We start from the raw sequence: 14,705 nt of genomic DNA on the forward strand, positions 1-14,705 counted from the left end.
CTCTCCTCAAGGAATCTTTTCCACCCCCTGATCATCCTTGTTGTTCTTCTCTCTAACGTCTCTTCCTCTGTTATATCCTTTTGAAGGTGGGGGAACAGAACTGCGCACAGTATATAAGGTGTGGGCAAATCATGGATTTATATAGCGATGCAATGATATTTGCTGTTTTGTTTTTAGTTCCCTTTTTAATAATTCCTAACGTTCTATTTTCATTTGACAGCTACTGAATACTGGACTGCAGTTTTCAGAGACCTACCCACAATAACGCCAAGATTTCTTTCTTAAGTAGTAACAGCCTATGTAGAGATCCTCTCTGAATATGTGTATCTTGGGTTATTTTTTCCCATGTACATCACTAAACTTCATCTGCCATTTTGTTGCACATTCTTTCAATTTTATGAAAACCTGCAGTTTTTCACAACCAGCTTTGTTTTGACCTCCCTGACTAATTTAGTGTTATTGTAACAGTTCAACTCCCTTACATTTTTTTTTTTTTTTTTACAATGGAAAGGTTCTTTGCAGGATTTATCCCAAAGATACTTAATGCTAAACACAAGCTGCTGCTCCAGGAAGGACTGACAGTGGATTCTGAGTTCTAATAAAGTAAAGTGTACTGGAAGAGGCTGTTTACACCTGTATATATCCGTGGATTGATCAAATGGCCCTTTTGCCATACTTTGCTGCTTTGTGCCCCCAACTCCAAATATAAACTAATCAAAAAACAAATGAATGTCTAGACTTTTAAATGTGGAGTAATGCTGGTGATCTTGGTGTTAGTGAAAATTAAGACGTCTGTTAGTACAGTATGTTAATTTTCAGTTTTATATTGGTTTTCTCTTTCATATTGATTCCAGGTAATTGTTTTAAAATTAGTGAAGAAAAAAAAAAAAAGAAACAACTTAGTTTTGATTCTGTGAATTTTCTCTGAATTTGTTTAATTTTTTTAAAAAAAGGAAATTTATTTTGTAAGCAACATACAGTTTTTATCAATCTACTTGACTCTTGGCTATCTTTGCAGGTAAAAGTTGCAATTCTTAAATACATAGAGACACTTGCACAGCAGATGGACCCAGGGGACTTTGTTAATTCAAGTGAGACTCGGTTGGCAGTATCTCGAATCATCACCTGGACCACAGAACCTAAAAGCTCAGATGTTAGGAAGGTACGTCCAATAAAACTGAAATTAATCATTAGTTTCCTCTACATTAGTTTTGAGGCTGAATAGTGTTTTATGTGTATTGTCACAATAAAGAGGTAGTTGTTATTTATATAGCTGTAGCCTGCACTACATACTTTAAAAGAAAAAGTTATTTGGGATTTGTAATGTCAGGCCATCTTTCTGAGAATAATTTTTCTAAGTTTATTCTCTAAGGCCTAGGGAGTTACCTACTTTAGTATCAGTCTTGCCATGCAAATGAAATTAAAACATAATGGGTTAAGCCGGGGGGGGGGAGAAAAGCCTTATATATATTAAGGTAAAAAGTATGCGATGAGAACATTTTTGCTAGTCTCTTACTAAAACATCTTAGAATTTTAGAAAGGACAAGTTGATTGGGATGAAACCTAAGTTTATGGTAAAAGGGCTGACATTGCTTTTATTTTAGGTACTTGCATAGCATTTACATTTATTTAAGTGGCCTTCTTTAGGCAGCTTTAACTAATATTACTTCAACAAGGACCACCCTCTGTCACAGTAATAATACATTCACCACAGGAGGAGTGAGTAAGCAGCCAAAATTATAGTTCATTTGCTTCAGATTTTACAAAGTTTTTTGTATTTGATGAAAGGATTATGGAGTAATTGTTGAACTGTTGACAAAAGGAGTTTGACTTTTTAATAAAATAGTATCAAAGAGCTGATTAGATAAAGGCTACAATTGCTGTGGAAAACTAAAATACACTTTTTAGAAAGATTTGTTTCTCGGATGAGTGAGAGATGTTTCCCTGTTTAAAGAAAATATTGAAAAGATTTTGGCTTCGCTAACGTCAGAATATTCAGTATTGTGAGCTCACTTGTGATTTTTATGACAACCTCTCCTCTCCAAGTCAGTTTAAAGGATTTTTACCTTTCTAAACAAGTTTTTAATAGCTTTTCCTTCCTTTAGATCTTTGAATCCTCCCATTTGTCAACTTTCTTTCCCTTGCTGAGCTAATATAATCTACTTTCATTACTCCAGTTATTTGTACTCCCCTTGGTAATTTATGGATTTGCCTTTGGTCTCCATTTTTTTTTCTTTTTTTGGAGGAGCTCTTGGTGTAACCCAAATTGAACTTGGCAAAAATCATTCCTCCCGAACCTTCCCTTTATTCTGTACCCACATCATCTTTGTCTTTCAAAGCTTGATTCTTAAAATTATTTCCCCCACTAAATATATAATTATGTCAAGATTTTACAAAAGAGGGGGCTGCCAAAATCTGCTATAAAAGGAAACTTAATTCATTATATGCAAGCAAAAAGTGGGGGAGAACATCACAGAAATGCATAAGTTTTAGTACTTTTTTCATTATGATAACGATTGAAGTGTTATTAAGTTAATTAAATATTAATTAAATTATTAATTTTGGTATCCTTCTTCATCCTTTCTCCTTTTCACCTTTCCTACATACTAATATTGAAACCTGTTTTTCATTATCTGTTCAAAAATTTCAGTGTTCCTCTGCATTCCTATTCTTAATAATCTTGTCTCGGAATTGACCATTAACATTCCGTTACTGCTTTCCCAGCTCTAGCATTTTTTGTTATCTTGAAAACATGGAAATATTGAAACCTAACGTGAAAAAGACTTTCGCTAAATACTTCTGCTTACTTTAAACTACCTAGTTCTGAGCTGCTCATCAAAAATGTCACACGTCCAGAATTTATAGCACCCTGTAGCAAAAGACTGATCAAACGTGTCTTAGATGTATATCATCTTCCATCAACTACTAAGACTTCATGGAAGTTGCTAATAAATGTACCTTTCAAAAAGAATTACAAAAGTTGAGCCTTTCAATAAAAGTTACAGGGTTTTAAAGATTTTATATATAGAGAGCCACCATTTGTTTTTTAATGTTTCCTGTAATTTTTTCTGAGTGGAAAAGTCTTATGTAACTGGTTTTTAACGCATGTGCAGATCTTTGATTTTCATATAACTTGTTGGGTTTAATCACATTAGCTGGACAGTTATAGAGGCTAAACAAGTTTGAAAATGTAACCCAAGTATGAAGCCAGCATATACCTGTGTTTCTACACACCTTCATTAAAGAAATATAAAACAGTTGTGTTGATGTCAACTAATTTAATGTCCTTTTTGTGACAGAGCAACAGACCTCTAGATAAAGGTGTAGTCTTATCTAGATTTAAGTAAAGCATTTGGATACAATTCTTTGGGAAATTTTTAGCAGAGGCAGAGAAGGTACTGATTAATACTGTAACTGTGAGGTGGAGAAGGAGCTGGCTAAAAAGAAATTAAATCAAGTTATATTGAAAGGAAAGCTATCAGTCTGGAGAGAGATTACTTAATAATATTCCTCAAAATACTCCTTCTGTTTAATATCTTCATTAGCAGTCTTTTTGCGCAAATTAGACATGTTTAGGAAATTTGTGGATAACACAGTTGGGTGAAATAACGCTAATGCAGAGGAAAAATAAGTTTTATAAAAATAACCTTCTGGATTGGGGTAATAGAAATGGTATGAAATTTAATAGTACAAAGTACGAAGTTGTGTGCATGGACTAAAATCAAGAACTTTTGTTATAAGCTGTGGCTTTTAGATTTGAGGCAACGGAGAAGAAGAGAGACAAGAACTTTGATTGTTGGGTGATTGCATGTTGCTGGTGTGATTCAGACCTGAAAAAGCCTTAATTTTTGGAAGGGACAGGGAAGCAATAGTAGTGTTATACAAGTCACTCATTGGACCTAATTTACAGTATTGTATAGTTCTGGTCACTTTTGTTCAAAAAAGATTAATTTAAACAAGGAGGTGCAGAGAAGGGCCCGTAAGATTACTAGGTGAGAGCCTGTCTTGTCAGAAGAGATTAAAATACCAAAGTATGGGGGGCGCTGAGAGGTATATGAGTACTCTTTTTTACAAACATGTTTGGAGGCATAAAGTGCGTTTCAAATACCAGGGAAAAAAAAGAGTTAGTTACGGTTAAAAGATATTATGGGTAGAGAAAAAATGCAGACAAACTAGTCACAAATCGGTTTAAACTGGAAATTAGAAGATACGTTTGTAATTCTCAAAAAAATGAAGTTCTGGAAGTTCTGGAATGGTTTCCCGAATGACCTCATAGGTTCAGGGAACTTAAATTCTTCAGAGTAGATTTTGATTCTTTTGTGGAAGAGATGGCATGATGATATTTAAGAAAGAGAAGAAGGAGGATCCAGGGAACTATGGACCAGTAGTGCCTCACCTCAGTCCCTGGAAAAATCATTGAGTAGATCCTCAAGGAATCCATTTCTAAGCACTTGGAGGAAAAGATGATTTGGAACAGTCAGCATGGATTCACCAGGGGGAAGTCATACCTGACCAACCTAAATGCCTTTTATGATGAGGTGACTGGCTCTGTGGATGTGAGGAGACCAGTGGATGTGGTATACCTTGATTTTAGCAACGCTTTTGATACAGTTTCCGACAGCATTCTTGCAGTCAAGCTAAGGAAGTATGGGCTGGATGAACGGACTGTAAGATGGATAGAAAACTGGCTGGAGCATCGGGCTCAGAGTAGTAATCAATGGCTTGATGTCTGTTTGGTAGCTGGTATCAAGTGGAGTGCCCCTGGGGTCAGTCCTGGGGTTGGTTTTGTTCAATGTCTTCATCAGTGACCTGGCAAATGGCATAGAGTGTACCCTCAGCAAGTTTGCAGATGACATCCAGCTGGGGGGAATAGTAGATATGCTGGGTGGTAGGGTTAGGATTCAGAGTGTCTTAGACACATTGGAGAATTGGGCCAAAAGGAATCTCATGAGGTTCAACAAGGACAAATGCAAAGTCCTGAACTTAGGATGGAACAGTCACATGTACAAGTACAGGCTAAGGGCTCCACCATCTCAGTGTTCACAAACCACCTGGTACCTTGAGGTACGTAGAAAAAATATATAAAGATGTGTCTGTGTCCGAATCGTCTAATCTCTCTGAATCAAATCGGAAGCTTCCGATTTGATTCAGAGAGATTAATGGGTCTGCTGATTCGACTCGGAGATTCGGCCACCGAATCGGGCCAAATCTCCTCCAAATCGAATTGGTGACCGAAGCTTTGCACAGCCCTAGTCTGCATGGCTGTGACCAGCCCTTTCTGGATTAGGTTCCCTTGCCTTGTTCTTCCTCCTTCCTCTTGAATCTTTAATATATTTACAATACTTGTTGTGTCATATTGTGCTGTATTAATCCTATCATTCAGGGGTTCTGCAGGTCACATGCAGATAACTATTTTCCTTCCCCTTGAATATAGGACTTGAGTGTGGGGAAGTGGGTTCCTTACCCCAAAGCACTGGATTTTGGGTATATATCTTGTGTGTCTTGCTTATGTGCTCTGTTTCAAACTGCTTAATGGCTACGATGAGAGTTGAGAAGGAATTTTTCCCCAAATTGGATTGGGAAGAAATATTAGTCTTGTTTTCCTGTGAACAATGAGGGATAGTTGAAATACTGTTCGAGTCTACTTTTTCATGTCTTATTATTTACTCCTTCCTTTCCTTTCTTCTCCTGGATTCACTATGTTTTCTTTCTATAGTAGATCATGATATGTCTTGTTTTGGGTTGTTTTCATTGTCTGTATCACTTCCATAGCCTCTTTCCTAGCAGCTGTCCTGCCTTTGCCTGTATATTTGTGATTGTCTTTGCTGAAAACTGGTTCTGAGTATTCATATAGTTTTTGGATTATACCTAAATAATCTTTAATCTCTCCTCCATCTTCACTGTGTAACAGTCCCACTTTATCCCTTGTTATCTCTGTTTATAAAACTGAAGGACATTTTATAATTTAATAAGGATTTTTTTTTAATAAGGTGCTACTCAGTTTGACTCTTTTTAACAGTTTTTCACTTCCCAAATCAAGCTTTTACTTTCTGTAGGGGCAATTTTTTTTGAGGAAGATGCTTGTGTTGATTAGAAGACAACTCAATTTTTTAAAGACCTGTAATGCAGAGATGAAGCAAAAAGTGTACTGAGAGTGGCAACTTTTTTGTAATGTTTTGAAATTTGTAGGGCTGCATTACAGGGAATGGATGAGGAGTCATTTGTATTCTGGGTATTTTGTAACATTTGTTTGTGATATAGTTAACCAACATAGGAAAGTCATAAAGGAGCAATGCGATCCTATCGCACTGTTGCTTGTCTTGCTAAGTTACCATATTTTTATGATGTTACGGACCATAAAGTAGTAAGGGGACTGAAGCAGTACTATCCTATAAATCAGTAAAGTTTTAAGTAGTAAGACACGTGGCAAACGGTCTTATCTGATGGCATAAAATATCTAATATGCATTGTGAGGTCAATAAGTAATGAAATCGTGTAGGAGCTGCCACAGAACTTCCTCATCTGGAACATTTAATTGCATGCAGTTTTCTTATTTTACTTTCTTGTACTATCAGAGAGCCACTTGCAATAGCCAACGGCTTACAGCTTCTAGTAACTGTTTAAAACAAATTTATACCAGTAAATATTCGGATGGCCCTTTTAAACTTTTAAACTATTTTTCTTGAACTGGGTTAGAATGAAAAAATATATGTACATAAACAGGCACAGCAGCTTTCTGTGTTACTAGGTGGAAACCTTATTTAAATGCTCTTTTCATATATGTTGAAACAAAACAGTGTTTTTTGGCTTTTTTTCCACCACTATTTTCCCAATAGGAATGTTTTCTAGTAGCTAAATCTGAGTATAAGCAATAGTTGAATTTGACCATTTTGCTGTGGTTTAGTGAACTAGGATTTTCTGCCTCTTTCATTCAGAATAAATCAATCAATTGATCTCTATCTAGACTTCATAGTCGTAAAGGTCATGTGTTTAAAGTAACCAGCATAAACCAAAGCAATGAAGTCTGTAGTTGATTTGAAAAAAGTGCTGCTGACTGGGTTGTAAATTGTACTACATCATTTTGAGAGGTAGTTTATTTTGAAGCCAGATGATGATAAATTAAATTGAAAACTGAACTCTTTGCTGGTCAAAGCATGGAAGGAGAAAATACATGTTATAAAGCTCTGCTGTGAATCAAGGGTTAGGTTGGTGTCTCAGGTGGAGCTTCATTTGTGGCCAATCTTGGGAATGCTGTTTTACTCCCTGACTATAACAGTGGTTAAGTGAAGCTGCTTCTTAAAATCACTTGTATTCAAACCAAACCCGTACATCTTTAAAAGCAGTCCAAAGATTTGAACTAGCATTGAATCCTTACTTTGTGGTGCTGTATACTAATTTAATAGTCCATGCCGCCAGAAGTTTACCTTCTAAGAAGACGCAAGGCACTGATGGAATATAGCAGAGAAGAGAGAAGGAAGATGTGTGGGGCAGTAAGGTTACTTGTACTGTTAGCTGAATGTACAGTCTAGGGACTCAGGTAATGTGTGTGTATATATGTATTATAATCCTATCCCTTTTTTCTTTAGTTTAGTCATTTTTCATATTAAGAGTTGATGAATCTGTGGATTTCATTTTGGTTTCACTAAATCACATAGCATAGCCACTCGGGAATAAATTCTGAATGTCATGGTCATTGTGTCCCCAATTAAATACTTTGTATCCTTCGTAAATAAGCCTTCTATATGAAACAGTTTTATTATGTATAACAAAGGCCCACACTGTGGTCTGACCCCATTATGCTATATGATATAGACACATTACAAGCAGAAAAATGGAAAGCAATACTTCCAGTTGTCATGCACCCAGTGAATGTGCAGATTGTAAGCACTCTCACAATCCACCCCAGATAGCATGCATTTATGCTGAGTTATTGGAAAGACTGCAACTGTGTTGCCTGGCCAGTAGAAGATGCTCTAAGAACTACATGGCCTCCATGTCTCTGTTTCCCTATTGTAGCTGAGTGGAAATATAAACAGAAGATGAGAGGAGTGGTAGCAGAAATTTCTGACCTTTGTAACTTCCATTTTCCTCTATGCATTAAGCCTTGAATATTCACCTTCCCTCACTTCCAAGGGGTCTAACATCTATAGTCATCATCAGCATAAATGCCACCCACCATCCTCAGCTCCTACCTGGATGTCACATTTCTTGCCATACATCCCAACAACTGGCATCCCCATTTTTCCTCGAACCCCCTCCCACCAGCTTTTCTTACAAATCGAGCAGCCTGGTAGCCATATATATTAGCATCTCCCCCTGCAGACGTCCTCTAAGGCAGAAGGCGGGTAAAATGCGGCTCTCAGGCCATTCTATCCGGCCTGCCAGGCCATTCTATCCGGCCTGCCAGGCCATTCTATCTGGCCTGCAGGGCCCGTGAAAAAAAAAAAATTAGTAAATTAACATTTATTTGCTCCTGGCTGCCTTCCAAAGCTGACAGGAGCCAGAGGCAGTAGGACCCAGGGGAGCCCGAAGAAGGACTAAGCAGCCCAGCCCCACCCACCCCCAGCCATTTCACTCTCTTCCTGACCCTGCCCTGCTCCAGCACCACGTGGCTCCAGGCTGCATTGCTGGACTGGGGAGTACAGGGCCATGCTGGTATGTGTATGTGTGTGCGCGTGTGCGTGTACATGCAGGCAGGGGTGGGCAGTGTGTGTGTGTGTGTGTGTGTGTGTGTGTGTGCGCGCGTGTGTGCAGGCAGCATGTGCGTGTGCAAGGGTGCAGAGTGTGTGTTCATAGGTAAGTCCCACACACACACCCCACCATACACATGCACCCATACCCCCCTCGCACTTGCCATACACACAGAACCCCACACCCCCTCACACAGCCTACCCTCCCACACAAACCTATATGCACCCCCCGCAATATACAAGAGTAAGACTTCATTGTGAGCTATTGTGCAATCACCTCTATGGCAACTACACAAACACAAGTAAATCAGGACAAAAATATTTTTTGAAATCAAATCAATAAACGTTGTAGTTGTTTGCTTTTTAGAATATAATTTGTCATTTTTCTGGTTCCGAGATGGCAAAACTCCTTGCTGAAAAGAGTACTCCCCGGGGGAAAGGGGAGGGACTTCTGGTGGCAAAGGTCAGGGTTCAGGAGGAGGGACTTCTGGTCACAAGATGGCGACCAGGGGGTGGGGCACTTGTCAAGGGGCAGGTCTATTAATGTGGCCTTACCAAAACTCGTTAAGCAGCCCTCTGCCCGAAATAATTGCCTGCCCCTGCTTTAGGGATACATTCTGAAATCAAATTTCTTCAAACTATCTGATAGTCTACCCAGCCAGTCCACAGCTCCCCCAGCGTTCTGCCCCTGTGCACCTGTCCTAGGCCACTTTTGGCACCTCTTCACTCTACGTAGTTGCACACTTCAGTACATCCCACCTCTTATCTCTGCTACTACATGTGGCAAGCAATATTATCTGTAAAGTGAAATAAATGTATGCAAATTATTTGGTTTATGTAAAATGTCACATATGAAGCTGCACAAATTTTAGACGCTATGAGACTGTCCTGCCCCAAAGAACTTACCGTAAGGGTGAGCAACCCCTGGCACACAGGCCAGAGATGCGTGAGGCCATTTTGGTTGGGGTGCCACAGCCAGCCTGCACCCTGGGCTCTGGACAGCTGCTACCAGCAATAGAGCATGGGCTGTTCACAGCAGGCAGCTGGGGGGCTGCAAGCCCTGCTGTGAGCAGCCCTGACTCCATGGTGGCAGCAGCTGTCCAGAGCCCAGGCCTCGTGGTGGTAGGCACCTGGGAGCATAGGTGACGTGTATGGGGGGAACGGGGGTGCCCATGACCCCCACCTGAGATTGGCCACCGCTGGCTTCTGCCCCCACCTCACTGCAGGTGCAGCTGCGGGCAGTCCCTGCTTGCTGCTCCCCCCATCCTGCCGCTGCCAATGTTGTTGGTGGTAGCTGCAGGCATGCAGCATAACGAGCAAGGGGCTGGGGCTGCATTGCCAAGACAAGCATCAAATCCCTTGCAGCTTCCCCGCCATCCACCCCTGGTATGCCAACATCTTTCAAGTTTGGGTTGTGGCGTTTTTTGACACGTGGCCCAAAAATGTTGCTCACCCCTTGCTTACGACCTAAATGGGCAAGACAGACCTTCAGGAGAAGGGGACTATATAGTATAAGAAGAATAAAAGCTGTGATTTTTTTTTAAGCACTTGGTTAGTTTATATTTTTGTTTGTTATGAGGTGCTGCTAAAGTATTATCTGTGAACAAAGATAACACGCAAGGGGAATGAGGAGAAAAGAGAGGGCATTCAAGGAGATCAGCTGAGGCAAAACAGCTAAGATAGTGGAAGGAAAAAATTTGAGCCAAACACCAGTGGGGGAAAATGTTTTTAGAATTTTGTTGATCACATTTAGTATTTTTTTTCATTAAATGCATACACGTTTGTTCTAATATTCATGTTCAGTCTGAGCTATCCATTTTTAATTGAAGTTGCTACAGTCCATTGCTTTGGAAGTAAAAGGAGAGAAATAAATATCAGAAGGAATTTTTCTAAACTACTTGTTTAAGTATTTTGGTATTTAAACATGTAGCCTGTCATTCTTTCCAGCGTTAGGCACTGGTTCTGTCCAGTGCATGGCAGACTGATGCTAAGCTGCTTTTATGTAAACTAGACACAGCCAGTTAGTCCTGGAATCAGAGTTTTATGTCGGAATGTTATTATTAAATAATTCTGTGCAATTTAACAATATTCAACCTTTCCCTAACATCTGACTGTCCTGTGGCCATGCCACCAGACTTTTTAGCCCAGTGGGGGCCAACCTTATTGGCAGGTGTGCCACAGTGTGAGCCCCACATCATGTCACAGGGCCATTCTGATCCCCTTCCCCTACCTAAGCTGTTGCTCTGCTTTCTACTTATTGTCTGATCTGTTGTTCTGCTTTTTGCTCCCTACCAATCTGTCCCTGTGGTCCCTGCTCCCTCCTTGATATGCCTTGCACTATGCTGTGGGTAGGCCATCCCTGTGTTATCCTACCAAATGGGCATGTACTCATTAAGCTGTTTAAATGCCATTACATCAGGCAGTTGGAGTTGCCTAGAAATAAAAGGACTGCTTCAGTCATTAGATTTCATGGTCAGTAAGGAAGTGATTTGATATCAGCCAAGGAAAACCTCAGTATAAACAATCTAAATATAAGGAGGACTTACAAATAGCCTAAAGAAGTCAGAGAGCACATCTCAAGATGACATATTGCTAGGAACTTTGTGGGATGTAAAAGAATGAGGATTCCTCACTAGAGTCTTCAGTGTGTGAACCCACACTTTCCTAACAGTTGTCCATGGTTGTTTTATCACATGACTCAAGGTCTTTATTCTTGAAGTTTTTAAAATAGTTAACAAATACTTCTCTGTTTTGATTATTTCTTTTGCTAGAAGCCATGTTGGTAGGAAGAAAACATCTGTGACATAACTCTCTAATATAATTTTGTTTGTTTGATTTATATTGCTCTAGGCAGCACAGTCGGTGCTGATTTCCCTATTTGAACTTAACACTCCAGAGTTTACAATGTTACTAGGTGCTTTACCAAAAACATTTCAAGATGGAGCCACAAAGCTTCTCCACAATCATCTCCGGAATACAGGCAATGGTGGCCAGGTATGTATGCTTTTAAAACTTCAATTTTGTTTTTTGTCTGGTAATTCTTAATATTGTTGTGCTTTTGTGGAGGGAAATATTGGGAAGAGGGCCTGACTTATAAATAGGAGTAAAACCTGTTCTTCCAGATGAATGTGTGTGTACTGGAAAAAAATTATTTTCTTACCATAATAACTTTTAAGTCAGGGTGTCAAACTCATCTGGCCTCTGGAGCCAGATGAGGATACCTAAAAGAGTCTGTGGCCTGACCACCTGCAGAGCCAGGTCCTGCCTGCGTACTGCACATGAAAACTCCTGGAGCCAACATGGGATGCACACCGACTCTAGTTCATGGGCTGGACACTGTACTGCAGGAAAAGCAGGGAATCGTTCTAGGGTGCCATATGCACTGCTGCCATGTGCTGTGTGCAGCACTGGGTTCAGCCCGCATAGTGTAGGCAGGACATGACCCATGTTGGTCCTGGAGGCTGCGTGCACAGCAAGGCTTGGGGCTGGCCGGTCCAGCATGTGGTATGCGGGGCTGGCCTGGCCATGCACGTGGCATGAGGATGGCACAGCGCACATGCTCCATGTGGCATCTCACTGACCAGCACTGCATGCTGGTTCCAGGACTGGCAGGGTGTTGCCTGGAGCACATGCCCCATACCGGCCCCCAGTGCCTCGTACAACATGCATGGCTGTCAGCCCCATATGCCAAATGCTGGCTTGAGGTGTGTGCTACCTGTGGCAAATGAGCTGGACCTGGCACTTCACATTGCACAGGGCATCTGCATCACAGGCTGCACGCGGCATCCCAGACTGGTGTCCTGTGCTGCCTGCAGCACATGTGGTGCCAGATTTAGCCCGCATGCTGCATGCAGCACACTGGACCAGGGCCTGTCCAGCAACCCAGGGACCACTTTATATAGCTCCACGGGCCAGATCTGGCCTGCGGGTCATATGTTTCACACCCCTGCTTTAAGTAAACTGAAATAACTTTCACTGTATTTAACCTTCACAAAAAGTAAATTTCTCCTGCTTATTTTTCAGTTGCTGAAGTTAGTTGCATCTACCTAGGGAGTCTCAAAAAGGAAGGGGTTGGACCAGTAAATTTTGTCCAAACATTTCTGGTATTAAAGATTAAGCATAATATAAATGCAAAGGTAATGTGATTTTCTTCAGGAGTATCATTTTTTTTTCTTTCAGGGGTCAGTGGGAAGCCCCTTAACAAGGCCTACTCCACGCTCACCAGCCAGCTGGTCCAGTCCTCTCACTTCCCCAACCAATACATCACAGAATACTTTGTCACCAAGGTAATACAAGGCAGTATTGTAACTTCCCAAACTCGCGATTGGAGCTTTGTTAGGTGGCTTATCCCCATCAAAACATGTAGAAAGAATTTAATCGGAATAAATCAAACACCAGACTCCAAGAATAATCAGTTCTCAAAAAGCTATCAGAAAGGAGCTGTTCCCAGAAAACATAACATTTGGGAAATAGAAGTAACTGATAATGCTTTTCTGTGGCTTAGCTGCCATTTCTGCCAGTTGAGACCTATTTTATAAATATTATCTTCAAATAACTAATAGATTTAAATGTTAACACCATAATCAAGTCCTCCCTCATATGTTAGTAGTTTAAAAGATAAACTACAGAGAAGTCCAGTGCAATAATACGTGCCACAGTGGAATGGAGCAAAAGAAATCTGCTTCTTTCTCCTGTTGTTCTGTAAATGGGCACCTCATCAGCTAACTGATGTAGTCAGTTTGAAGGACCCCCAGATGCTAATCACCCAACCAAAGGAGGACTGCCATTTGTAGGCAGCCAGGCTGGCCAAATCAGGAGTGCAGTTGTATGTACCCTCTCTTCAGTGTGGACAGTTGTGAAGGACTGACTCTTTCTTTGTATGAAGTTTAATCGTTATAGTCTTTGAACCTTTAGTTAGCTTCTTTAGTTCTAAATTAACTTCAATAAAAAATAACCCAAAATCGAAAAATAAATCACATTTTCTTCCCCACCTCCTTCCCTCTTGGTCCACAGTGCATTTGATTATGACACAGAAAACATGAATTCTGAAGACATATATAGTTCTCTTCGTGGAGTTACTGAAGCCATTCAAAACTTCAGTTTCCGTAGTCAAGAAGATATGAATGAGCCTATGAAACGGGATTCCAAAAAAGACAATGATGGTGATTCAGTGAGTATTTAAATGAAAGACAATAATTGTATCAGCAAACCAAAATAGGACCTGATTTAGTAAAATTGGTTTATCTCTAAGTAGATTTGTATACTAAGATAATTTTTTTTTAAAAACCCAAAAACACGACGTCTCAAGCCCCATTTCCAAAAGTTACTTAGAAGCCAAGTCCCATTGATTTTCAGTGAGACTTAGACTTACATTTCCAAGTGCCTAACTTTTGAAAATAGGCTCTTAAATCACATAAGTGCTTTTGAAAATTTTACTGCTAGCCTTAAAGCAGGGGTGCACAACATCCGGCCCAAAGGCTGGCTGCAGCCTGCCAGGGCAGTCCCAGTGACCTTGCCATAATTCTTTATCATAGCACTCATTCATTATTCTTCCATAAGGATCAAAATATGGAAAAGCATTTGAAAAATAAATCAGAGAGTCAAATTACTTCCCATCACCATAAATTGTGTGCTCACTGTGTGGTGATTTGCTATCTGTTCCTGTGCTTACACGTGCTTTCCGTTTTCCCACTTGCAATCTACTGTATTAATTTGAATCTAAGACTAGTTCCCCCACTGTTTAACATGGGTTGCGGGGTCTGGCCTTTCTATTAAAAATTGCTGATAATCAATCCATATATTATTTGTGTCTAAAAGCTTTGGGCAAAATTTGTAGATTAGACTTCAGGAACTCTCGTCACAAAGCAGCTGAAAAATTAGCCATTTACTTTGGTGCCTTAAATACCTAATTTTGTTTCCAAGATGAAATTTTGCTCCTTTTTTCAGTGCAGTTTTAGACATTGTTCATATGCACTATTTGAAAGGAAAACTAGGTTTTTTAAGTGAGCAGAACTA

The 14,705-nt window shown here is 40.1% G+C and overlaps 1 protein-coding gene across 10 annotated transcripts in view; it reads left to right on the forward strand.

Annotated features, from left to right (window-relative positions):
• CLASP2 (cytoplasmic linker associated protein 2) overlaps positions 1-14,705 on the forward strand; it is a 216,568-nt gene that overhangs the window by 184,741 nt on the left and 17,122 nt on the right. For all 10 annotated transcript variants that reach the window (XM_025204139.1, XM_025204136.1, XM_025204140.1 and 7 more), the window contains 4 exons: positions 1,019-1,162; positions 11,541-11,684; positions 12,870-12,976; positions 13,704-13,860. In XM_025204139.1, coding sequence (XP_025059924.1) covers positions 1,019-1,162; positions 11,541-11,684; positions 12,870-12,976; positions 13,704-13,860 — 552 coding nt within the window. The remainder of the gene's footprint in view (positions 1-1,018; positions 1,163-11,540; positions 11,685-12,869; positions 12,977-13,703; positions 13,861-14,705) is intronic.

Source organism: Alligator sinensis, unplaced genomic scaffold (assembly GCF_000455745.1).
Source record: "Alligator sinensis unplaced genomic scaffold, ASM45574v1 scaffold1118_1, whole genome shotgun sequence".
Classification (NCBI taxonomy): domain Eukaryota; kingdom Metazoa; phylum Chordata; order Crocodylia; family Alligatoridae; genus Alligator; species Alligator sinensis.